This window comes from Leguminivora glycinivorella, chromosome 1, assembly GCF_023078275.1.
Source record: "Leguminivora glycinivorella isolate SPB_JAAS2020 chromosome 1, LegGlyc_1.1, whole genome shotgun sequence".
Taxonomy (NCBI): domain Eukaryota; kingdom Metazoa; phylum Arthropoda; class Insecta; order Lepidoptera; family Tortricidae; genus Leguminivora; species Leguminivora glycinivorella.
Genome location: NC_062971.1, coordinates 8,236,663 through 8,263,895, shown reverse-complemented (window position 1 = coordinate 8,263,895; position 27,233 = coordinate 8,236,663). Strand labels below are relative to the sequence as shown.

General features: G+C 39.4%; 2 protein-coding genes across 7 annotated transcripts; one reads left to right on the top strand and one right to left on the bottom strand.

Annotated features, from left to right (window-relative positions):
* The first annotated feature begins 145 nt into the window (after positions 1-145).
* Positions 146-4,174, top strand: LOC125228054 (DNA repair protein RAD51 homolog 3-like). The gene is made up of 7 exons (XM_048132503.1): positions 146-344; positions 420-550; positions 692-798; positions 938-1,104; positions 1,847-1,975; positions 2,790-2,972; positions 3,668-4,174. The coding sequence occupies exons 1-7, from the start codon at positions 300-302 to the stop codon at positions 3,698-3,700; spliced, it is 795 nt and encodes a 264-aa protein (XP_047988460.1). The 5' UTR covers positions 146-299; the 3' UTR covers positions 3,701-4,174.
* LOC125228021 (annexin B9) lies at positions 3,708-26,952 on the bottom strand. 6 transcript variants are annotated; one of them, XM_048132489.1, is made up of 9 exons: positions 26,885-26,952; positions 26,327-26,465; positions 26,023-26,064; positions 14,496-14,672; positions 10,728-10,932; positions 10,137-10,366; positions 8,240-8,336; positions 6,364-6,545; positions 3,708-4,105 (listed from the first exon to the last, which is right to left on the bottom strand). In XM_048132489.1, exons 1-9 carry the CDS (start codon positions 26,935-26,937, stop codon positions 4,055-4,057), a joined length of 1,176 nt encoding a protein of 391 aa, XP_047988446.1. In that variant the 5' UTR covers positions 26,938-26,952; the 3' UTR covers positions 3,708-4,054. The 6 variants fall into 6 exon arrangements, with proteins under 6 accessions (XP_047988446.1, XP_047988450.1, XP_047988425.1 ...); XM_048132493.1 differs by having other exon boundaries at positions 26,888-26,952; XM_048132468.1 differs by lacking the exon at positions 26,885-26,952 and adding an exon at positions 26,741-26,775 and having other exon boundaries at positions 3,708-4,457.
* Between the last annotated feature and the right edge of the window lie 281 nt (positions 26,953-27,233).

Below are 27,233 nucleotides of genomic sequence, written 5' to 3'. Positions count from 1 at the left end.
AAATATTTAGTCACTAATTAGTAATACTACTCAAAAATAGATGTCACTGTAAACTACCGAATAGTTACTACTACTGAACAATAGATGGCGCTGTACAAAATATTCGGTAATAATCGATTGTCGCGTCACTACGGTTGGGATTTATTTACATTGGCAACACTGATCAATTAATGTCATCGCTAGTCCGACAGTCGACACATAGTCGACACGAAATTTCAAAATTCATGCATTTTGTGTTGTGACGGATAAAGTGAGAATTCTTTAATGTGTTTCCCTTTATTGTACCAACTACATTGGTAATGATGTCCACTTTTAAAATATACAATGCTACAGAATTATGGCAGGTTAGTTATACGAATTAAAACAATTAAATGTGTTATTCCCGTGAAGATTGATTGACACCAAATTTTTATTTTCAGAGAGAAACTTCTTTACCTTCTATACCTTCGTTTAGTTTAAGCTTAGATAATGCACTCGGAAACGATGGGCTTCAGTTAGGGTCTATTACTGAATTAATAGGACTGCCAGGCTCAGGAAAAACACAATTATGGTAAGTTGTATGTACCTACTTTCTAGTTTAAAACCCTATATTTATAGATAACAACCTTTACACTGTCCCAGATTTGTTAAAAACTCGTATTTCACATTTGTTATATAACTATGACATTTAGATTATCTTACTTTGTTTTAGTTTACAATTCTGTGCTTCTGTTCAAATACCTAAAGTCCTCGGAGGACTAAGCTCTGAAGCCTTATACATCGACACCAACACAAATTTTAGTATTTATAGGTTTAAAGGTAAGAATATAAGTTCAGGAATTTTTGTTGCATTTGCTACCTACACAAAACGCACAAAAGTATTCAGATTGGCAACATGTACATAGGTTTTAACTGTTGCCAATTTGAAGATTATTTACAGGTTTTGTTTCGTTTCCAGAAATCCTCTTTGCAAGCCTCAGCAAATGCCAGAGGCTACTGCACACAAGCATAGCAGTGCAAGAAGAAGATGCTCTAAAGAAATTACACTACATGGATGCATTTGGCTTGGAGAAGTTCTGTGCATGTATTCACAATTTATCTAAATTTATTCAGCAGCATCCTAATGTAAGTATATTGCTCAAATACAAATAATTTATTCAGCATGCGCGGATCCAGGGGGGGTCATGGGGGTCATGACCCCCCCCTGGAGCCTAGGTTGGTCATACAAATAGACCACGTGACCCCCTCCTGGGCACGAAGCTGGATCCACGCTTGTTATTCAGCCTACATGACTATGTTACTAAGACATATATTGACCGGGATATAAACCGTGAATATCTTTTGATTTTTATTGAGGTCCCAATCAATATGTGTTATGAAACTAACCGTGAATCATTTAAAACTCTTAGGCCTACTTACTTAACTCAGTGTTAGTGGGCTGTCAACTGTCAAATTCCATATAAAATGGTGGGTTAACCATCGGCACCAACAAAAATGGAGGTTTAACCCGAGAGTGGCCCTAAGGGCCACTTGCACCAACGAAAATGGAAGGTTAACCCACCATTTTATATGGAATATGACAGATGACAGCCCACTAACCCTGAGTTAAGTAGTTGGTGCAAGTAGGCCTAAATGATTCACGGTTAGTTTCTTAAGACTTATATTGATCAGGACCTCAATAAAAACCAAAAAGTAATCATGGTTTATATCCCGGTCAATATAAGTTTTAGTAACTAGCATTGTCATGTAGGTACAACCAAGACAGTATATGACCTCTCAGAGTTGAATGAATTATTGACGATTAACCAACAGAACTACCCAAACAGTATGCTTTTGTCTAAAAATTCAAGCTATATTTTTTTTTCAGATAAAACTCATAATAATAGACTCAATTGTATTCCCATTCAAAGACGGCATATCTACTAAAAAAAGAACTGGGCTACTCTTCCGGCTGATGGCAGAGTTACATAAAACATCATTGGAAAACCAAATAGCTGTAAGTATTCAGAAATCTATTTGCTTTAAATAAGCTTACATCATACACTCTAATGGTGCTGACCTAATTTTGTTAGTTTTCTGTAAAATTTCATAGTGAGATTAGATTTTACAGCTATTGCAAGCATTAATGTCTGATATTATATGAGATTACGTGAATTTATAGCAATCAACGCCACTCCTTCACTTCACCCACTTAAGGAACTTGTTCTATAGACAAAGCCAGTTTTGTCTTGGTCCGTGCTCCAAACACATAGTCTAACCTAAAGGACCACAAGACATGCAGAGATAAATAATATTTGGACATAAATCAACCACAGTTTGCTATTGCCTTTTTTTATATCACGTTGGTAACAATCAATCTTACGGCCCGCCTGATGGTAAGCAGTCTGTGTAGCCCAAAACGCCTATTTCCCCAGAGGTGTCCTGTTACCTGCGCATTACCGATCCTAAACCACCTCCCTAATGCGTACTGTAACAAACTGCTTTCTAGACAGACAGGTATGGTGGTGGTATGGTATTAGGTATTGTGCGTAGCCGAATGCCCAAACGCTTCACGATTGTGCGTAGCCGAATGCCCAAACGCTTCACGATTCACTCACGATTCACTCACTATTCGCTCACGATTCACTCACTATTCGCTCACAATTTGTGAGCGTTTCGTGAAGCGTTTGTGCATTAGGCTACGCACACTGTATAGATAAGACTCCTCGTACACGGGCGACAAAACTGCGTTTGTGCATGAAGGTGCGCACACGAGGCGACGCACACTGTGCCGAGCAATAGATAAGTAAATGTCCAACTGATACTGGCAGGTGGTGTTAACGAACGAGATGAGCACCCGCGTGGGTCTCTCCTCGGGCGCCAGCGTGGGGGCGCTGGGCGACGCGTGGGCGCACCGCTGCTCGCGCCGCGTGCTGCTGGCGGAGCGCAACGGAGACCGTGCGGCGCTAGTGCTCAAGTCGAATGACGCACCTAACGCAGTTGGCACCTTCAAGGTACGTTTCTTCTGGAGACTTACGAGATAAGAACGCGTGTGAATCTTCCCTTCGTCGCCGATTTTGCTGATGTTGACAAGTGGTGAACGCCCGTGATTCATGATTTTTAGATCCAATGTCAGTTCTTCAACCGTCCCGGATACCTGTTTACAGAGCTTCATTATTCCTTTCTTAATAAATTAGGTGAAAAGGGACTTTGCCAGTCTTTGCGTGCTCTACAGTCTTTAGAGAGTGCTTTAGTTTTTGTCGTTTCGTACGACAAGAAACAAATTTATTTTTGAGGACGGATAAATACCATAAGAACTGAACAGCCATTGTATGGAGATTTTTTTATGAAAAGTATAAAGACGTAAAAAAATATGAACTTACCTACTTTATTTAAGTACCTTCTGTTACACGAACATTCGTGAATAGGTATAACAGCAAGCAGTTAGCTTAAGTGGTCGGATTTGCATATGACGCAAAAAATGCACGATCGATACTTTGACCTTAGTAGCAATACCTAACACCAATTTTTTTTTGTCTAAAAGTTATTAAGGATACAATACAAGCTCTTATCGTTGACTGTAATTATTGTCCTGTCCTGCCCGTCTATATTTTGCAATGCAACTAACAATCTAAGATTTATATGATTCCATTAAAAATTGTGGAAAAATATCTCGCTAAGTATTTGACGGGAAGAATTTTGTTTTCAGATAACCGAGGAAGGAATAAGGGACGTAGAATAAAACCAAATTGTAGAACATAGTTTAATTATTAATGTAAATATATTGTAAACGAAACTACAGCATCAATAAATATCTCATTTCACAAAAATATCAAGCTTTTTCTATCATCTCAACAGTTATACAATGTAAAGGCAGTTTCAGATCGGAACTTAGCTTATGCGCACAACATCAATTCATAACAACATGGAGTCTTATATTATGCGTATCGTCGCTATTGTACGAGAGTGAGTAACACGCGTTTGTAGTCTCCCTTCGTATCACCCTGGAAAACATTACATTTGATTTGTACAAACGACCTAACAGACCATGTTACAATATAGGCACGCATGCAAGAGAGTCTGCCTCTAGAGCAGCTTAATAAGAAAGGGCGACTAGGACATCTCGGAAATCGCCGGTTATGTCTTCCTGCAAACAATACCGAAAACGAAGCTGTAATAAGCGTAAAACTTAATACGAAACTGGCCCACAATTTCAGTTGAGATTTTTCACACACCATGCGGTAAATAAACTTCAGTAAAGAAAATAAAAATATCAAACACGAAATTTCTAATATCTTATAATTAAAAATGTCTTTAATAAAATGCACATTTAAGTTACATCGATACAATGGTATAAGTATTTGTGATGAGTCTACTTTCTTCACACAGCAAGGCTACACGAAAGGACGCTCGTAATACTGAGATTGCATGTTAGTGGCATGCGGGGTCTAGTAGCTCATGGTAGAGAGCAGTAGGCCCCGAGTACCTCCTACGTCCTCCTGAAAAATCAACAACTACTTGTAAAAACCATTCAGCACTCGCGTTCATGCATGAAGAAGCCGTTAGCTAGACAGTATGTACAGTGCGAGGACAAGTTACATGACTAAGCGCAGAGGAACAAAATATACAGATCTTTTTAAAATAAATTAATCTTCTTTAAGATTAAAGCGCCTTTGCGCCGGCCGCAAAACTGAGTCGCTCCGTCTTCAAGCGAGGATTACAGTTTCGAGGCCGCGCGCCGGTGGCCTATCAGATCAAATTACAACCGAGAAATTGACGTTTAGCTTAAATAATTGGAATTAGCGTTTGTTTGAATCGCCGCCGCCTGCCCAACAATTATTCGACAACGGTCAATAAAGCCTTCTTGTAATCCCCGGACGTGTCGCCCTGCAACCAAAACGGATGTTCCTGAGCCTGAACCAATCTTAGTCAAATCACGAACACTCGAAGCAAGTTATGCCATGCGTGGCGTGGCGCCCAACACGCGAGCCGATGTTAGCCAATCAGTTAGGGCAAATCCGGCGTTTCAACCTGGCCTGTCGTAATTCGAGTCGTCTTAACAAATGACCTATTTTATAAAGCACTGAGTTATTACCTACTCGTACTCGTACATTTGCAAGTCTCTTTCCGATATTGATATTTCTTGTAATTGTACAGGTTACATAAGGCGTTTATAAAATTGCCTACAGATGTAGACCGATCAAGTTGCTTTTGATTAGTCTTGCGTTATTGCAAAATAAAATGGTTGTCAACAAGTAAGTACCTGAGTAGGTACTTTAATAATAGTACTTTTTATAGATTGTTACTTTTTAATAGCAAATGATTTACATGAAATATATTTTAGTAATCGGGGTTAATACTTAGAAACTATGTTTCACCCCATAATTTCGCAGAAATGTAGTGTTAAGGACTCTTCATTATTTCATGTAAGTGGTAATTAGTTTGTTGTCAGTTGAAACGCCGAATAATGCCCAGACAATTTTGAAAACGAACACAAAATTAAACACACCATTGTTGATTACGTTCCGAACTCATTACTCTCATGATAATAATTCCATTAATTTATTTTCTCTCAGCTACATTTATTTTGTATAGCTATAATAATAAATAGATCTGTATATTGATAAAAATGCATTCCATTAAATATGAAAATTTTACAATATTGGTAAGATGTGAAGATGAATTTATGTTTTGCTGTTGTAGATAGTGTCATGCTTTTTATTCTATATAACATGGTAAGTTTCAGTTATAGTAATCTTGGTTGAATTTATGGGTCAGTTTCATAGAAAAGGGTTATTTTGGAAGTATTTCATGCAGCCAGGAAGACTGTTCTAATTACCATCACCATTAGACCATTACATACCATCTACAATCTAGACGATAATTATTACTATTATAATGTAAAAGTGCGGTTTATGGAACACTGATAATTACATGATAAAAAGTGTTAATTAAATATTTTAATGATTTAGTTAAACATATGTTTAAAAAGCGTACGATAATGTACGCATGTGCTATGTTTATTGGATTAGTGAGTCCCAAATACACCGATAACAAAATAATAGTGTTAGTAAAACAAAAATACACTATAAAATATAATAAAAAATGTTTTATGCATTGTCCAAGGTTGTAATGCTTTAATACAGTTTCTAATATCGGTGAGTAGTTCACCTAAGTAAGAAAAATAAAAGCATATTTTCGTCGACATCAAAACTTTGGACCACGTATCATATTTACAACAATTTAAAATCATCAAAATCCAAATAAAACGAAGCATTTAACTGCGACGCGTTGCCAAGCCAATTAATTCCAACCAATATTAGGTACCCAATACCTCATAATAATAATAATTAACTTTAGCTTCCAATGCGTCTTAGCCGCAAGGAGACAAGGCGTTGTACTCACAGCGATCCACTCCTCCAGGGGCTTGCCGTACTTCTCCAGGAAGGCCTGCTTGATGTCGCCGAGGTCGATTTCGGAGCGGCTCACGACGATGCGGATGAGCGTCTTGTCGTTGGTGCCTAGACCCTTCATGGAGTGGTATAGGCGCTCGGCGAAGAAGCCAACTTTGCTCTTCACACATTTTACTGCAAGGCAAATGTTCATTTCACTGATTTAAACTTTCACGATTATTACACATATTTTTTTTAATCGGGACTTAATCGCGTATGACTACATATTAAATTGACCTCCAACGTTTCAGAGACAGCGTTGTCCCGTGGTTGTCTCTGAAACGTTGGAGGTCAGTTTAATATGTAGTCATACGCGATTAAGTCCCGATAAAAAAAAAAGTTCATTTATTATTGAATGGAATAATTTTGATGGATGGTTATGAAATTTATAACGATTTCACGACTAAGATTGGAACAACTTAGTGTCAGTTGCACCAAATCGCATGCGAGAGAATTACATTGCGGTATTGTAAATCGTATACGAGTTCGCGCGCCGTTTAAATGAGCCCTAAAGTATATTGACTTTCTCCTTCTACCGACCAATTATCCGACCGTCTGAAAGTTACATAAGTATTACAGCAGCCTCTAACAAATAAGCTAATAAGTAAGCTAGTTAACGTATTGCTGCTCCGTATAGGTATTGGCGTTTGTTTCTTATCAAATTCTCTCACGATTTGATCAAAACGATTGTTCAGCGGAGCTTGAAATATATGGCCGCACGTTTGATATAGTTAGAATATTTTATAACGCTATACCTGTTTGTTCTTCCTTACACTTTATTTATATCCTGGTCGGAAATATCAGTAGCTCGTAGTAGTTCGCAAAACATGGATACCTACATGCATTATAGCGGCGGTTAGCAAACCACCTGCAATTGCAGTTCGTTAACATTGGCTAGTAGGTACGTAGACACAATTGATTGGACCTTAACGAGGTAACAAGTCCTATTTTATTGTGGCCCCAACGGCGAAATCAACGTCTCATCTCAATAACCATTATTTAATTCAATCGGCTATGGAATTTATTGAAAAATTGAATGACGTACAAGTAGAATCAACATGACTATAGTACAGGCGGTACCGAAAAACTGTGCGTACATTATTCGTTATAATTTAAAGTTTTCGTCGTGGACTTTCATGAACTATTTTAGTTTCTACGAGACCGATAAGTATAAAAATCGGCTCTGTAAATTAAAACAGGCTAATATGTATATACACAGTTAGTGCTACAGTTTCCCATGCGCATTACCAGCAAACCCCAGTCTGATAAGACTACACGCTAACTAAAAATCCTAATTTCTTACTATGGCATTACATGTCGAGTGGGAGTGTTCCATATCTACGTGACACAGTTTAATCATCTGTCGCACCGAGCCGCTCCTGACTAAGTCACGACATCACATCACGGAAACCCCACAGGCCTACATGGATTAATTACTAGACGTTTTTGTGTGTGACCTTTTCAAACGGATTACATAAAAACAGGCCGCTTGGCTGCGGCCTTGCAGCATCAACTTCGCTTCCTGCGTATGACTAACTGGCGACCTTGCGACGTCACACTGCAATTTAGCCATTGTGGGACATGTGTTTTTTGGCACTTCTGTTTCAATTGTGATACTTACACCCACGTAATTCGATATTTTTTATGATAATGTGCCAACGCAGCAGATGATTCGCTTGATGATAAAAGATTGCCGCACAATACCAAAATTAGGTACTTACTTCTCGATTAAATATTTTTGTAGATACCTAAACTAAGTAGCCAATCATCTTAGGCAAGTGGGTATAACTTTAGTAAAATAAAAAATATTCATTGATTCAAAAATTTACCAATAGCAAGCATGCCCTTCTCCACGCTGCCAGAGAACTCCTTCTTGATGGACTCCTCGATGTCCTTGCCCGTCAGCGACTCGTACTCCGCGAAGATCTGAAGTAACAATATAACTTAATACATGAACAATACATTTTTCATATTTGTGAAATTGTGATGACTAATGGTTACGACAGAAGTCATTAGTTTTAGTGATCTAATTGTGTCTAGTTGAGAATATAAAAGACTTTGCAAAACCGGAAAATGTATGAATAAGCACATCGTATGCACGTATAAGTACATATCTAGTCTACCTACATATGTAAAATAAATACATAAATTATCATAATTGATGTTGCAGTCTGGGCTTTCAATTGAGAGTCGTTCCATAATGTATGACTATTAAAAAGTGATTCAGAATTATAGGTATGCGGACGGATGAGTGCATATCGAACTAATAGCTTTAAATTAAAACACTTGCTATTGATGAATTAAGGTTCATATTATCTACTGTTAAATATTCTTAACCTTCTCAATTCTTCAATCCAACATTGCAATTGAAAAAAAAAATTGCACCTACATTGCTTTCAAAGTTACTTCATATTATATTATCTGCTTATCACCTACTTACAAATATTGGGGTACCTACCCATGAGTATTAGGTAACTAGGCAATCTACGCCGGTTTTAACTTAGATAGATAGTTACTAAAGGTAGGTACCTAATGGCCTAAGAAATAGCGGTCTAGACGTTACCCTATTTACGAGAAATGTCTACTTTTATAGGGTAAATGAGGTGTCTCGAGCCCGTAGCCATAAGCTGTAAAGCTTACCTTGACTATCTTTATGAATCAATAACATTTTGTAGAACGAGCGATCCACACAAGGGTCGCAATTAGATCAGGTACATAATTTTCTTATCCATTTCAAACTAGTTAAATATATCAATATAATCGCTATAATATTTGCAGAACACTATAGATTTACACTACTATGTTTGCAGATACTTCTTGGTTCACAGAATTTAATAGACATCCTTTAGGATCTCATAACAACCTACGTACTGTAAAATGCCAATATTTTATTAAAATTTTAACGCTATAACACCATCGCTAATTGCAGATATCGGCTCAATCGACCTCGACACAAAACCGCGATGGGCCGATAATTATTTATGAAATGGGATGAAAATAGAATAGTAATTGACGTAAAATAGTAGTATCGCGTTTACTATGGACACGCTCTGCTGGCGCGGCCCGCCATCCATGAACTATGATAATGAAGATAATCCTGAATGTCGGATAAAGTGGAGAAAGATGAAAAGATTAAATAAAGGATGATAACATTAACTAGAGAACATGCAATGTCTAATTACCTACAGTAAAATATTGACCGCTTGAGTAACGTACAAACGATCCCCTTTGACATCATGCCAACACTAGAATCATCAATGGTTTTATGATTATGACCCCAAATTCCTCGTATATCGTAACATTTTGAGTGATTGCCATCACGCAAAATAGACAGAAGTCATAAATGCGGATGACGCACTGGATGGATTCCCTGATACGGAGCTCTTAACACACGTAAGGGCATTTTCAGAATTTGGGACCCCCCAATTAGCGTAAGTTGTTAACAAATTAACTCGCTGTCAGTGTGACGATAATTAAGCAAGAAATTTTAGTAAAAATATTGTTTTTGTGTTAGTTACATAAACTTTAAACGATAATCTACATTTAGAATGTGAAAAAAGTAAATTTTTAGACATACTTTATTCTTAATTTGTCGTCACAAAACTGACAGCGAGTTAATTTTTGTTAACGACTTACTCTAATTGGGGGGGACCCAAAATTCTGAAAATGCCCGTAAGATCAATCGTCTCTGTTTTGCTGAATGACAAAAGAATGATTGTAACTGACCTGTCTCAGTTGCTGGTAGGACCGGGTGATGAGGATGGAGTTGAAGACCGACTCATCAGTTCCCCACTGACCCTCGCCAGCGTTGGCGAGCGCCTCGGCGTCAGCCCGGGCCGCGCCCTCGTCCACGCCTTGGTTCTCGTCGCGGTTGGCCATGCACAGAGACACGCACAACCGCTTGAAGTGCCCGGAGGTGTCGCCCTTCAGGTCTGACTCTAGGCTCTTGCCGTACACTGGAAGAAATGTTCGTGTTAAAACAATATCTAAGTCATCCGCATGCAGTTATGAGTACTTAGGTAATGCGTAGAATCATGATAATGTATGATAATACAATGCTGTGACTAGGTGTTTATTTTTGTCTATGCCTGCATAGTTACAAGGGTGCATAACTGAATAAGGAATGCCTACTAAATAAGGCAATTAGTGATTAGGCAAGGTTTACTTTGCGGCATCGTGAAAGTACCCAACTGACGCTGCCCATCAAAAGCGACTATTGTCTTATTGGAATATGTGTCTCTTAGTCCTTCTTGGTATAGTTGCGGTGAAGAGAAGTTATCTGCGCACACTACGTTACGTGTAACTATCCCAACTTACGTTGTTCGTAGAACGCGGAGATGGTCCTAATGCCATAATTGGAGAGTGTGCAGAGGATCTCGATGATGGCCTCCTCATCAGTTCCGATTCCCGCTACGGCGTCGTGCAGCTCCTTGGCGTAGAAGTGGGGGAGGGGGGTCATCAGCGCGATGATCACGTTCTCGAGGTTGCCGCTCAGCTCACTCTTCAGTTCGCTGATCAAGTCCTACAAAAATATAGGAATTTAAAACGTTACAATGGGGCTTAACTTTGTATGATCAGACACCTATAAAATGGTTGGACATTCAATTTTTATAAACCTATCCAGTTAGTCTCGAATGGGAGGCAGACACAATACCTCAACGTTAATGATTTTGCATCTCCTGGCGTTGTAATACTTATGATTAGGTAATTTTGTTCGTGTCCTATGTGAGGAAACCTGTAGCACATCTCGGTCACCGGCGATCAAATATATGAAAGAGGCGCGTTCCTAGCACACATTCTAAGCTCGTGTAGGTGAACGCGTACCATGCTTGTGTGAGTGAGATATGACAGGTTGACTGTTCGCGTTTTTGACATGCGGTAACTGTGAGGTAACCGAGAGGGGGTGGGCGGCACTTTCAGCGGGGAGCGGTAGTGGCCATACTGTACGATAGTACTCTTTATTATACTGTGCCTGTAGTTTTCTTAGTTTTCCGGCTTAAATGAAATAAGCTAAATTATATCGGTTTGTATTTATTATATACCTACGGGCGTCTGCTTCGTAGGAAAATATTTAGGTTTATAGCCTCACTTCTTAGAAATTTTATAACAGGTTAAATGTTAACGTGAAACTCTGCCTTTCCTTAATTTTATTTTAGAGTAAAGTTTTCCTCTTGCACAGTTGTAGTAAACATTGTTTCCTTGCTAGAATATTGAGCGAGCGCTATTTTTGACTCGGGCGGGGTTCGTTTAGTTTTAACATTCTCCTGTCAACGTTAATTAAACATCCGTAAATGACTCGATTATCTCAAGATACGGAATACGTTGAATAATTTATCTATATAAAGACATCGTTTCTCCACCAAATTTAAATACTTAATATTAGAAAAAAATTAATATGATTTTGTTCCTAAGGAATTCAACAATGATTCCTGAAAATAAGACCAAGTGCCAATAAGGAAAATATATTCTTAATCAGCAGCACTCCAGTACCGCGAAATAATTTCTATTTATAAGCATATCTCGAACGTCTAGTTTACCATCAACTCGAGATAACGACTGTTTTCATACATTAGACTTATATTGACCGGGATATAGACCGTGATTACCTTTTTGATTTTTGTCGAGCTCCTGATATTTAAAAGGTAATCACGGTCTATATCCCGGTCAATATAAGTCTAATGAAAATAACCGTGAATCATTCAAAACTCTTATTGTTTTCATACATGTTATTTGTGAAACCACTCCATTCAAATTGTACAATATGGCAGACTAAATTGAATGAAAATGCAATGTATAGGTACGAGTGACTTTCTGCAATTAAGTAATGGATCTATTTATTAAGAAGTAACTCTAAATATATATTTACATTTAACTGCTGCGATAAATCTTCAGATGTGGTTTTTCTTTGAAGTTTTAATTTACAACAATAACTTTTTTCTAAAGGAATTTGCACTCTATAATTATCGACATTTTCAGTTAATTCTTTACCTGTAGGTAATTTAATGTGAATGCGGCTGACACTTGAAGGTCGCGGTGATAGTGTAATGTAAACAAATGATATCACCGTGGCTGTATTGTAAATGATAACGAGTAGTTTGGGCGTCTAGTTAAGCGCATAAAAGATACGTGAAAGTTGTATTCTCCGCATAAATACCTACTGAATCACAGTACTGAATGTTTAAATAAGACTACACCTAGACAAGTTCTTTGAAATAAAGTAAATAAACTGTAATAATCATAATAAGAATGAAATGTTATACGGGGAATGGTTAAAAAGGCCACACATTTTCATTCCTGTTTTAAAAATAACTGTATGCGTAACGTATTAGATTAAAACAGCGACCGACGAGTCAAATCAAATAAGCGAGGTTAAAGTTAACACGCAACAGTTAATTAAACCCAAACCCACCCATAATAATAACATTAACAAATGGTTACAAAGTTAATACTTAGTACCTACCTACATAATTATATTAACATTTTTAGTTAATTAGTTGTTACATAGGTACTGTATCGATTAAACTAGACTAGTTTTAAGTTTGTAACTTATTTTGCAATACCCTACTAGGGTCCATGTTGCCATTTTAATGTAAATTAGGTACTATATAGATTAAACTAGCCTAGTTTTAAGTTTGTAACTGATTTTGCAATACCCTACTAGGGTCCATATTGCCATTTTAATGTAAATTTTATGTGTACTAGGAAGCAAATAAATATCTCTATCTCTAATTAGGTACCTAGTAGTTTAACCTGATATCAGAATTAAATTAGAATCACGAATAGGCTACTATTGTTCTTGCGAATCGATTATCTGAGTCACATTGGTTGCCTCCCGCCTGCTCCACAAGGCCCTCGTTGGAATGATTTCGGCGTGTGAATCACTCGGGCTACGATTGTCAAGGCTACCTACAGCTGATGATGTTATCTGGCTTTTTGTCCATGTTTCTTATATTTAAAAAGTTGGTCTTGGTCGCTTTAATGGTTCCGGTGTTACTGTACAAAATACCTTGAGTATGAATTCTCCTTATATGAGTAATATAAATCATACTTATAGTTTAATGTAATATAGTTTTTAATTTTCCTGTTATTTTTTATCGTATTAAGGTATAAACAAAATATTTGTCAGTTAATTTAATTTTGTAACTCTAAGGAGTCTGAGGTAAATGCTTGGGAAAACAATGCTGATTAATAAACTCTGATTAATAGTATTTACTTACATATACCTACCTTAGCATTGACCTGTACGTGGACGTACTATTTCATTGTGTGTTCATTTCAGGGACGGAGTTTTTAATTAACCAATATTTAACGAAAGCTGGCTTTTAACTATGAAGGAAAACTACGGCTTGTACATCATAAAATATTACAGATACATAGGTTCGTGCAAACAAGTTTTATGTGTTATTTGCAAATGCCAAAATAGTCAAACATGTTTCCATAATAGGTAATGATAAACCACGTGGTGAGAGATTAGTGAATACGATTTATTTTCCATCGTCTAGACTTTCACAAACGATGAAGAAACTTGAACTAAATAACGAATACCTAAGCATTAAAACTGGACCTGTATCTTCATCCAAATATGTTTTTATCTATACCGGATTTGACTAGCATTTATTATTTTAAATTTGTTTATGCCGAATGACATCATCATAACAATCAAGGATAAACCTGACCTGACTAAAAAGTAGTTTAGCAAAATAAATCTTCCTTTACGATAAAAGTGTCTATATTACGAGCTTACAGAAGAAAGTGTTCTTGTACCGCCTACGTTGTGAATTCCAAGTCATTCCTTCGGGCTATGTTTAAATTGATCTTTGTGGTAAGTTATTTGGGTAGTAAGACTAGTATCTAGTACTTAATAGTAAGTTGGTGGGTTGGTATGTACTACGTGATGATCCTCTTTAGAATCAACCGTGGTTCATGGGAGCGCTTAAGGCAGACCCTTGGCTGGTTGTTGACCGGTCTTACCTTGGCGTAACTATAGTCAGTGGCCAGGGCCAGACCCTTCATGGCCAAGCGGTGGGTCTCGGCGTCCGCAGGGTCTGTCGCTGTGTCACACTCTTGGTTGTTGAGCGGTCTTACCTTGCCGTAGCTGGTCTTGAAGGTCTCGGCGATCTCGAGCCGCTGCACGATGCCGCGGCGGCACAGCACGTCGATGATGGCCTTCTCGTCGGTGCCCAGGCCTTTCATGGCCTTGCGGAGGGTCTCGGCGTCCGCCGCCGGGTCGAAGGGCTCCGCGGGGTACACCGTGGGGGTGCACTGCAATCAATACAAGTGGTTAGTTGTGTGGTCCTTGGATATAAGTTACTTTAACACTGATGTCAGTGGGCTGTTAGCGATCTGTCTAAAAATTAAACCAAATATGACGACCATTGATTTCGAACCAATAAGAGAGTTTATCACATTTGTTGCTTTAACTTTGCTACCAAGAACCCGACTGTCGGATCGGATAATGTGAAAACGCACTATTAATTAGTTAACCATACTTCGTAGATATGTCTTCAAGCCGGGAACCGCCGGGAACGTGTTATGAACTTTTGAAACGATTTTCGGAGTTTAGAAGGAGGCACTTTTTATAAACTTCTAACATAAATATTCAAGCCTCGGTAAAATTTGACACAAATCACAAGTGTACCTTTAACCCGAGTTATCAAGAAACTAATTGAGTTGTTTGTTTACCTCATTGTTTATCAAAAGCCTACTGCTGGATTGTGTACTGTGTGGGTATTGCGGAACATTCCTTCCTAACCCTCGCATTGCGCAACTCCAGCTGCCGACTTCAGCGAGACATAATGTCGCCAACAACTTACAGGCTTGACTGTGGGCTTGACAATAACACATACCTACTTACTAATACCAATATTGTTATTTATGTGGCAAACAGTCGTGAATCTTTGAGTGAAGAAAATAGATTTGCTTAGCTTTCAATTTTAATTCACATTTACAAAATATAATATAAAACATATAGCTACCGTCATACATAAGTATGTAAATTATAACTTTTATAAGGCGATGAGATCATTCACCATAAGTCATTTCAGTTAGTCATACGGCGCTTGAGTTTCAATTATGCACAGTTTGCTTACTTACAATGCGCCAGCCATTCTTTGCACACCAAGGTAAACCCACTTAGGCCCTATATGCACGTGAGCCGCATTTCATAACACCAATTCAATACTAATTAGACGATACCAATGATTCCATTCCGAATGGTAATTTTATTTGTGGAATAATATATATTTCAGGTAAATTTACACCTGCATTCATATTCGCGAAAAAAATCAAGGGTGTATTGTAAAGTCCCCAATTGAGCTTGCGTGGGAACTATAACTTAGTGCCCGGCAGTGGGACGTATTGGTCTGAAATATGATTATTATACTAGCATTTGCCCGCGGCTTCGCTCGCGTTAGAAAAAGACAAAAAGTAGCCTATGTCACTATCCGTTCCTTAAAACATGACGTCAATTCGTCGCTCCGTTTTGCCCAGAAAGACGGACAAACAAACAGACACACACACTTTCCCATTTCGTCGCTGCGCGTGCAAAATTCGCTATGTGATTTTTAGCGATTTTTCGTTTTCAATGCCATTTTAAACCTTATTTCTAAATACATATGCTCCAAAAACAGCGTCGAGCTCATTTCAGTATTACAGGTTTTATCAAAAGTAGATATGTGATGCCCATACATTGAATGTTCTTCCTATAATCGCTAACTGCAATAAATCACATAACTACATTATCTTCTTATAACAGCAGTTTTGGAATTGCGCCTGCTATGTGAATTATGACACATAGCTATATTTTCGGAAATATTGTATAAAAAGATGTGTTAGATGTTTGTGCCCGATTTGTACAATCTCATACATAGCGATAATTTTGTACTATTTGTAGAAATCGTGAATGTTTCCAGATCGTGTGTTTTAATCTAGCCTACTCTCTTAAAACTTGATTAAATGGTGTATGGTAGGTGGGTTTGTCGTCAAGTATAACCTCTATAAATGAGACAGAGAGTGTAGTTTCCCTTTTTATTGAGACTATGTCTGAAAGTACTCACTCTGATCGAATAGTTATTTTTTAATATTTGTTAAAAATAAATCATTTCAAATTGATTTTTAAGATTAACTGTCAGAAATTTATTAGTGTTTAGTATACTGACAAATTTATTAGTGTTTAGTATACTGACAAATTTCGTACAGGGTTCAGTGTGTGTAAACGTACTTATATTACAAAATTTTGAAATAAGATAAATTTATGCTAAGTGAATACATTGCCTTGAAGTGGTAAGAGATCGTTTTGTATGAAATTTTGTGTGATAAGATCTATCTATCCTTTCTGGAAACATTTTAAAATAAATTAATGAAAATGAAATGTTTAATAAATGAAAAAACGCTGACTTGAGAAATCACATAAAGTTTTGAATGACAAAGATTTTTTATCTTTTTCGGATCAAAAGGGAAAAATGGAACCCTTATACAATTGTGTACTTTCTTGTCAATCCGTTTATCTATTTGTCAATATTCTTTATTTCGGAAAAACCCTATAGGTACTCAAGTGTACTGTACTGTACCGTTCCTTGAAGCTGTAAAAAAGCCTCATTTTTAAGAAGGTAAATACAACATAGGTTAATTGAGTTGAAAAAAATACTACACTCTCAAGGAAATCAAAATTAATAGGGTACTTCCGGTTGACCTAAACTATGAAATTTGGAAAATAAATCGTATTACACCTTACATCAGTACATGATTATTAATATAGTTGTGAGAAAAAAAAAATAGTAAAATGTACACGTAACCTTCGGTGTTCGAGCCAGACTAGCATTATCCGGTTTTTTCAAGTTAAACATGCATAATGAAAACTTATTCAATACATAAATGTTTACATAATACCGCATTGAGCAACTTTGTAACTGAAATAACCACCATTCATAAAAAATAATGGAATAAATATATTATTATAGTTGTGTAGCACAGCCTTAACTCCCTACCCAGACGTGTAGACACACCCTCATACACACGTCTGTGAACGCCTTAACATTCATACACTCACCATTCATCACATTCACTCAACCAATCATTCACACACCTCGCGTGCGCCATATTATTTCAGTCCGAATCCGTTTGCCTTTGAAGAAAGATGTAAGGTCGCGACCTTACAACTACATGTAAGTGTCCTTCTCCTAGTTGTTTTGCGTAAATCACGGGACCCCTTTGACCATCCCCGGTTATACGTGGCGCCCAGCGTTTGGATTCGTGTTGCGAAATAATTATCGGGAATCGCGTTTTACAAAATGCCACCCAAAAAAGATATGGCCGCCGCCGATTCAATTTTGGAATCCAGTTCGAAAACAAAAATTTTGCCTTCGACGTCAGAGTCAACATTTAATTTAACAATGCCGCAAGAATACCTAACAATATTGTTGCAACAAATGCAACAATCGCATAACGAATTATGCGAGAAGTTAGTGACGGCAACTCAAGCGACATCATCGCATCAACGCGACAGACACTTCGCCGGTTGCAAACTCAGCTTTAGCGGAGCTGAAGATTCGGTAGAAGACGCGTTAGAAGTTTTCCTGGACGGCATACAAACATACAAAGACTGTGCAAACATTTCTGATGAAAATGCACTACGCGGATTGTCATTTTTGTTCACCGGACTCGCTGCAACATGGTGGAATGGCGTACGTAAAAATGTCAAATCATGGGACGAAGCCATTACCGACTTGCAACACGCTTTCGGCAAACGAAAAGCCCCTTTCCTCATACTTCGAGAGATATTTCGCGAAGAACAAGGCGATGAGAAAACAGAGATTTTCATTTGCAAAATTCGTGCATTGATAGCTCAGCTGCCATATTCGCTCGAAGAACAATTTCAAATTGACATGGTCTATGGTTTATTAAACCGTCGGATACGGAAACGAGTACCCCGCGATGACATAAAGTCGTTCAACGATCTATTACGAAAAACTCGATCGGCCGAAGACTCACTAGCCGAAGTGAACGAGAAGAACGGAACGACCTCCGTGAACGCATCGAACGTCAACGCTGTCAATGTCCGAACTGTCAATCGAAATATTGGAAATAACGACCGGCTTTCTGAAAATAAAACAACGTTTGCTGATAATAAACAATTTAAACCGAAATCCAGTGCGCGACAAAACACTACCAGTGAAAATAAAGTGCAGAACAATACGAACCTTGACGCGAAATCCAAACAAAGTCGTTTTTGCAATTATTGTAAGTTATGGTTATGGTTATGGTTATGGTTATGGGCTCCGGTTTCCGCACTTAGCCTCAAAGATAGAGGCCATTGTGCGTGCTGTATTTGCCAGCTAGGGGTCTAGCCAGCCTAACTCCGCCCAGAAGCGCAGGATCCTCCTGGTGTCTCCACAGGCTTCTCGGAGTGACCTCGTCGTTTTGAGGATTTGAGCCCGTTGTGTGTTCACTCCCTCGCATTCCAGGATGACGTGGGCGACCGTTTCTTCGGCCGACAGGCATCCTCGACATAGAGGGCTGTCGGTCTTACCTATAACATGTAAATGTTTGTTAAGTGGGCAGTGTCCAGTAATGTTGCCTACGATTATTCGTAGCGATGCTCTATTCAGAGTTAGTAGGCGCTTTGTTAAGCGCGTATCCGGGTGTGGCACTACTTCCCGGGAATGTCTACAGGTACTGGTGTTTGCCCATTGTTCAGCGTGTTGTGTTCTGGTTTTTTGACGCATCCATGACCTGAGTTGACCAAACGGTAAGGGAAGCATCGGGATTGGCCCAGTCGCTTTCCGGTCCGAACCTTTTCTGGCCAGCTCGTCTGCTGCGTCGTTCCCTAGAGAGCCGCTGTGCCCCTTTATCCATTGTAGCGTGACTAGGTTGTTTGACCCTATCACCTCCAATGCTCGGTGGCACTCTAGTATGAGCCCGGACTGAATGGTCTTACTATCTAGGGCTCGCAGTACTGCAGCGCTGTCAGACACGATGCGTATCTCTTGGTTTGTGATACGTCGCTTAGCCACTGCGTTGGCAGCCTGTATAATGGCGAAGCATTCACATTGGTAGATGGAGCTATATTCGCCTAAGGCTGTTGAGATATGCGTGTTTATTTCGGGAGAATACACGCCCGCACCCGACCCTGTCTTGGTTTTAGAACCGTCGGTGTATATGCGTAGTTCGTGTATTCTCGACCAATCGTTTTCCTCCTCAACAAGTTGTATGTTGTATTTTCTGTTGAAGACGTATACTTTGGGTACCCTGTCATTAGGAGCCATCATTAGTGGTTGGTAGTCAATGGCGTTCCTAAGGATCATGGTGTGAGCCCCGTTCGATGCACCCCAGAGGTTGAGTGATTTAAGCCTCACCGCCGCGGAGGCCGCCTCTTGCTGTATGAATAGGTCCAGGGGCGGTAGTCCTAAAAGGACCTCCAGGGCCTCTGAGGGTGTAGTTCGCATGCAGCCCGTGGTAGCAATGCTTGCTAGCCTTTGGAAACGCTGCAGTTTATTCCTCGCTGTGGTGAGTTTGGTTCTAGGCCACCAAACCACAGCGCCGTATGCAAGAATAGGCCGTATCAGTTGTAAGTTATTCGGACATAATAAAGAAAATTGCAAATGGTTACTCGCGAAACGTTCTGACGCGCCAGTTTCTCCTTCGGACAACAGTGACAATACAAAAAGTGAAAAGTTTTCGTGTTACGGATGTGGATCACCCGGCGTGGTTCGCGCCAACTGCCCGCGATGCAAGCAAGATTCGGGAGCTGCAGGAAGCAGCACGAATGCCGCATTCTGCGCATTCTCAACCGAAGATCCAAGCGCTGCGACGGAGCCTACACCTGTCGATATGTGCGCGCGCGAGACACACACACACATTAACACACTTTCAGATACATCAACTGATGAACTTCTACGGGAACAAGTCGACAAACCGCGACCTATTCTTCCCATTACCGTCTGCGGACGTGAGGGTCGTGCCGTCGTCGACACGGGTGCGAAGAGGAGTGTTGCAGGTGAAACCTTGTACAAATTAATGAAGAACTGCGGTGAGTCATTTACCTCTTCCACTTTGAATATTAGATATGCCAAAGGGCATTCCGAAATAGAAGATATACTATCTGTAAACACTATTGTCACGTTAAAAGGTAAAGCCATACCTATGAATTTTATAATTTTCCCTGAAGCTACCAACAATGAAACTTTGTTAGGCATGGACTTCATTTTCAAATCAGGATTACAAACTGATTTTGATAACCATACCTGGAGCTTCAATGGTGAACCTGATATCCAGTATGAACTGCAGTATGAACGCGAACCTGTAGCCATAGCTACATGTAAACCAACCGAGACATCTCAGGCACTTCGAGATAATGAAGGTACTTCACTCAATAATGAACAACGGGACAGATTGTCTTCACTCCTTACCCATCACCGGGATACTTTCAATCTAGGGGGAGAGCCAACCACTTATGCTGTCCATCATATTGAGTTGATTAACAAAAATGTAAAACCTATCTCTGTACCACCTTACAGATTACCAGAGCCTAAGAAGGAGGCCCTGCGAGTGGAACTTGAGAAGATGCTGAAGGATGATGTCATCGAGGAGTGTGAGTCTCCATGGTCCGCTCCCGTGGTTTTAGTACCCAAGCGTGATAACACTATCAGAGTCTGCATCGACTATAGGAAACTGAACCAAGTCACCAAGCCTGATAGATACCCACTTCCGAGAGTGGATGACATACTACATAGTACTGGTAAATTCAAATACATATCAACCTTAGACTTACGAGCCGGTTACTGGCAGGTACCAGTCGCAATGGAAGACCGTGATATAACCTCTTTTGTGACACCACTAGGAATGTACCGCTTTAAGCGTATGCCTATGGGATTAAGAAACTCTGGAGCTACATTCCAAAGACTGATGGATAGATTTCGGTCCAACCTTCCCAATGTAACAATACTGGCTTATCTTGATGACGTCCTGATCCTCTCAGATAGTTTTGAGAAGCACCTCCAAGACCTGGAAGCTGTTTTCCAGAGACTCAAACTATTCAAGCTGCGAGTGAACAGAGAAAAGAGTACATTTGCCTGCGAATCAGTGAAATACCTCGGACACATTTTGTCAGCAGAAGGGATTCAACCTGATATCGACAAAACTAAAGCCATCAGTGAGATGAAGGAGCCACAGAATGATAAACATCTGAAGACTTTCATCCAGACTTGCTCCTGGTTCAGAAAATTTATACCAGACTTTGCGAAGATAGCAAGACCACTGACAATGTTACTTAAGAAGAACCAAAACTGGATCTGGGGAGAAGATCAAGCCAAAGCTTTCCAAGAGTTGAAGAAACGCCTGACATCCGCACCAATACTACGGCAAGTTGATTATACCTTACCTTTTACACTTAGAGTTGACGCGAGCGGATACGCCTTAGGAGCTGTGCTGCTCCAAGGAGAAGGCTATGACGAACGACCAGTGGAATATGCGAGCAGATTACTCACGAGCGCTGAACGGAATTATTCGACTACAGAACGCGAAGCTCTTGCAGCCATTTGGGCCCTTGACAAGTTCCGTGGGTACATCGAAGGCTCTGAAGTTACCCTTGCCACTGACCACCAACCATTAAGATGGATTTTAACTCTTAAGACACCTACAGGACGCCTTGCGCGATGGGCTCTGAAGATACAGGCCTATAACCTGAAAATCGAATATCAACCCGGAAATAAGAATGTTGTTGCCGACGCTTTGAGCAGACCAGTATGTGATGACACTACTAAGGATTCCTGTAATTTATGCAGTGTTATAGTAGATATACCACACATGTCACCTACCGACCTACGGAGCACACAAGCGGAAGACCCAGAAATTTGGAAGATTGCTAAAGATTTCGAAAACAACAACATAGAAGCTGCTACACACTGGACTGAAAAAGGTTATTATATGTCACAGGGAGTGTTGTATCACTTTAACCCTGACGTTGAGAGCGAAGATCCTCAACTTGTCATACCACAGTCCATGAGAAAGGAGATTTTGAAGGAATTACATGATGCTCCTACAGCCGGACATAACGGAGTTGAAAGAACATATCAGCGAGTGAGTCAAAGATATTATTTCCCTGGTATGAAGAGATATATAAGTGAATACATTAGAGACTGTAACGAATGTCAGCGCTACAAACCATCCAACTTGAAGCCTGCAGGGTTACTACAGACACCTGTACCAGCTCAGAGATTTGAGGTACTAGCAATAGACCTATTTGGACCTTTGCCTACTGGAAGTAAGGACGAACGATGGATTTTTATTATAGAGGATACTGCAACTAAATGGGTAGAACTCTTCCCATTAACTATAGCAACTGCAGAAGCTTGCGCCAAAACCCTGGTTGAAGAAATTTTCCTCAGATATGGTTTTCCCAGGAGAGTAATATCAGACAATGGTGTACAGTTTGTGTCACAAGTCATGCAGAAAGTCATGCACACCCTAGGAATAGAGCAGAACTTGATACCTCTATACCACCCAGAAGCGAATCCGGTCGAGAGGAAAAATAGGGATTTGAAAAGTCAACTGGCTATCATAGTTGAAGGGAACCACACTAACTGGCCTAGCGCACTACCTGCTGTACGCTTCGCCATGAATAGCGCCGTTACTCAGAGCACCGCGAAGTCGCCTGCTTACCTCGCCTTCGGGAGAGAGATGCGATCACCGGTAGAGAACAGACATGACCTGCGAGCTGTTATCCAGTCAGAGAACTTTATACCTCAGATAACACCCTACCTGTTGAAGCTCAGCGATGATCTCATCAAAGCTCAAGAACATAATCTACAACAACAGGAACGCAGGAAGACTTACGCAGATCAAAAGCGTAGACCCCATGAAAACTATAACATAGGGGACAAGGTCCTTTTGAAAACACACGTCTTAAGTAACCAAACAAAGGGCATAACTAGCAAATTTGCGCCCCGACGTGACGGACCATACATTATTTCTAAGATAGTCAGCCCGACTACTTATATATTAGCAAACAATGGCGAAACTGTTGGTAAATATCATGTGTCAGACTTGACTACATACCATCAGAAGAGTGGTGATGAACCTGCAGAACCCATCATGCCACAAAAGAAGAGAGGTAGACCGCCCAAGCGAACACCTACTACCCCTACTACTACTCCACCTGCAGCTGGTGAGAAGAAGAGAGGCAGACCACGCAAGAAGCAACCTGTGTGTCGGCCCATGGGCGAGGACGTCCCCATGGCCCGAAGGGGAGCCTGTAGCACAGCCTTAACTCCCTACCCAGACGTGTAGACACACCCTCATACACACGTCTGTGAACGCCTTAACATTCATACACTCACCATTCATCACATTCACTCAACCAATCATTCACACACCTCGCGTGCGCCATATTATTTCAGTCCGAATCCGTTTGCCTTTGAAGAAAGATGTAAGGTCGCGACCTTACAACTACATGTAAGTGTCCTTCTCCTAGTTGTTTTGCGTAAATCACGGGACCCCTTTGACCATCCCCGGTTATAGTTGTAATATATTAGTAGTAATATATTAATTTAATCGAGTTTATTATGGTTAGTTAATAGTTAATACACAATTTAAGCGTATAGTTCTAATTCGTGGTTTTTCTGAAATAATTAATTCGAAAATGAATTGATAAATTACAAATACACAACAACATAGTTAATTCAAATCATATGATTAAATAACTATGTGATGATAAAGTGCACAAATTGTATTTTGTTCCTTAAGAATAAAATCTAGTTATGTGATTGTAAGACACATACCGGTTATTTACGACTCAAATTATAATCGCTATGTAACATATTTATGAAAAAATATTTTTTTAACCTTATAATAACTAAAATATTTTTTCAAGTAATTTCTTAATGTATGCAAAAGTGAAAATACTTATTCCATAAAAATATTGATTTGTTTATGTTCAATAATTTCCGAAATAAACAGTTTTTTGTGTCTCCTGTAAAGTAGGTTAAAAACACATAGCGAAATTTGCACGCGCAGCGACGATTTATAATATTAGTATGGATTCAGGAAAAAAAATAGATTTTCCCATCTTAAGAAGATATTTATAACAAATAAAAGCATTCAATTCAAATATTATTTCGAACTACCCACATAAAACTTTGAAACTGTAAATTGTTTATCTAATACTAGCTTTTACCCGCGGCTTCGCCCGCGTAATAAAAGTATTCATTAAGATTTTCATTTGGATCCGTAGGGACCGTAGGTTTCTCTGTAGGTATATTTATCTGCGATTATTTCGATTGCACGTAATACTTTTGCTTGCAATGATTGTAGAAATATTACACATCGACCACAGCGTAGGTAATTCTATATACGCTGGGGAAACCTTTATAAACATCCCACATAGCCCGTATTTCGGCACTATGATCGGTGGGTAAAAAGTACTTTTTTCTATTATCCCTTACAATTTTTTACATTTTGCTTATACTTATCGCAAACGTAATCTTCAAGCAAGCAAACAACGATCGTCTTAGAGCACATTGATTGTAAGAGACCGCCGACCAATTATCCGTATCCCTCTAACCCATATCCGTATCCGTATCCCTATCGCTATCGCTGTCGCTATCGCTATCCCTATAGCTACCCCTATCGCTATCCCTATCGCTTTCCCTATCGCTATCCCTATCGCTATCCCTATCCCTATTCCTATCCCTATCCCTATCCCTTATCAAGATGTTTAATGATATAACACTTTAAGTTCTCGCGCTTTGTACACATATTTAAAGTCACATACAGGTCGAACGCGATTAATTAACATTATTTTTACCTTTTTTCCCAACGTTTCGATTTAAAGTCACATACAGGTCGAACGCGATTAATTAACATTATTTTTACCTTTTTCCCAACGTTTCGGCCAGGTTGCACTGGCCGTGGTCGCGGAAGACTGACGTCCTGGATAGCGCCTCCATCTAAATGACATATAGCGTAGGTATTCGATATAGGTATGTACTAGTTTCTTTGTAGGTCAGTCAGGTAGTTACAGGTAGGTGTGAAACTTTATGGCAGGGTGGAGTGGGGCGTGGCGGATTTCCACGAAAATGTTTAAGCAATTTGAATGTAAAAAAATGATTACTATCGTTAATGTGGTCGTTGACATAGTTGAAATCGGTTAATAAGTTAACACTTAACTATATAACTATCACTTGACTTAAATACCTGTATAACTAGTCATTAGTTAAATGCGAAGTTAATTAACTTAAGGTGACCTGATAACTGCGTTTTTAGGGTTTATAGATAACCGAATTGAAGTGTACCTAAAGTACGTGACTCACGGAATATTTGAAAATAACTTTCGAATGTTACATTCTCCGCAGTACCTAACTACCTATTATTCAGACAAATACAGGTATATAGTTTTGGTGAAACAAAAAACTTGCATTTTAATTAGGCCTTAATTCAACGTGAAATAATTAACTCCATACCTAATACCTACCTGAAAACATTATCAGTGTATCTATACACATTTTACCGCCCCAAGTTGTTTATTTTCAACCTTGCCAAAAGATGATGTCATCTCAGCGAGAATCAATAGGACTTTACGAATCCGCTTGTATAGCTATAATGTGGGTTGGAAACTCACCTTGTACGGGTAGTACTGTTGTCCACTCATGTTGATTGTTTCCTAGAAAATAAAATCCACTTATGAATACACATTTTTCCCGTTAGCGCTAAAAATAAGTTTCCATTAGTATGAGGTGCACACACCCCGGCTTTTAGCGATTAGCAAACAACCGGCCGGCACGGAATTTTATTACTTTGCGAAAACTTATTTTCAGCAAAATTATATAAAAAAAATGTTCTACAATCCTTCGAGCACTGTACTAAAGTCACTTTAACAGCAAATGTTTTGAAAATATTTGGAAATGTTTGGTTATGATACCCACTTGTTTTTCAGTAGAGCGACACACCCAATCCACGGACACGCGGCTCCGAAATAAACACGAATGAGTCGCGGAGGTCGGCGGCTCTCGTATCAACGTGTTTGTTGCTCTCTCGCTCGCTGAACCGGCACGGGGTCGGCAACTGTTGGTCCAACTTATAAAGCTTGCTTATTGGAAAAACTCCAATTGGAAATTGAGATGTATGGAAGGTGTTTATTCAAGGATTTGTACAATCTAATCTTACTACAATAATATATAACTTTTGAATGAAGCAGTTTAATGAAAAGCGGAATTTAATATGATACTTATCTAAATCAATCTTTTATATAAGACTTAACATGACAACCGCAACCGCATTCCCGCAGTAGTATCTAATTAAATTGCCAACTGAAAACTAATCTAACAAAATTCACCCACCAGCTATCGTAACGTAACATCTCAGAATAATAATGAACAAATGAAAGTAAGTAGGTACATCCATTTCTGAAAGACATCTAGTTTAAATAGGCAACCGCGAAACTCAACGTCAAGGACCAAGGTAGGTATATTTAATATGACAACCGCGTTGTGTCGACCTCTGGTCCACGTAATCTCGTCTGCAGCGGTGATGTCATCGCACCGCGCCGGCGGCGGCGGCTTCGGCGGCAGAATACAAGATGCGGTCAGCGGTCACCCAGCAGGCTCCCTCCGAGCTCCGCGCCCATACTCATACTCACTCCCATTCAACTCATAGCGTCCTAGTAAAGCTGTTGTAAAAACTGTGCCATTGTTAGTGTTTGTAGGTATCCCATGTTTACTCTCATTCCGCTCATAGTATCCTTACAGTGTAACAAACTGTTGTTGTGACTGTTGTAAGTATGTAGGTAATTACCATTACCTCAGTCCCAGTGGTCCCAGTGGTACAGTAGGT

Coding starts and splice junctions, on each gene's coding strand:
- LOC125228054 (XM_048132503.1), top strand. CDS start 300: ATGATGTCCACTTTTAAAATATACAATGCTACAGAATTATGGCAG. Junction 345..419: donor ATGCTACAGAATTATGGCAG/GTTAGTTATACG, acceptor TTTTATTTTCAG/AGAGAAACTTCTTTACCTTC. Junction 1,105..1,846: donor TTATTCAGCAGCATCCTAAT/GTAAGTATATTG, acceptor TTTTTTTTTCAG/ATAAAACTCATAATAATAGA.
- LOC125228021 (XM_048132489.1), bottom strand. CDS start 26,937: ATGACATCACCGCTGCAGACGAGATTACGTGGACCAGAGGTCGACACA. Junction 26,466..26,884: donor CCAGAGGTCGACACAACGCG/GTTGTCATATTA, acceptor TTGGACCAACAG/TTGCCGACCCCGTGCCGGTT. Junction 6,546..8,239: donor GAAGGGCATGCTTGCTATTG/GTAAATTTTTGA, acceptor TTTGCCTTGCAG/TAAAATGTGTGAAGAGCAAA.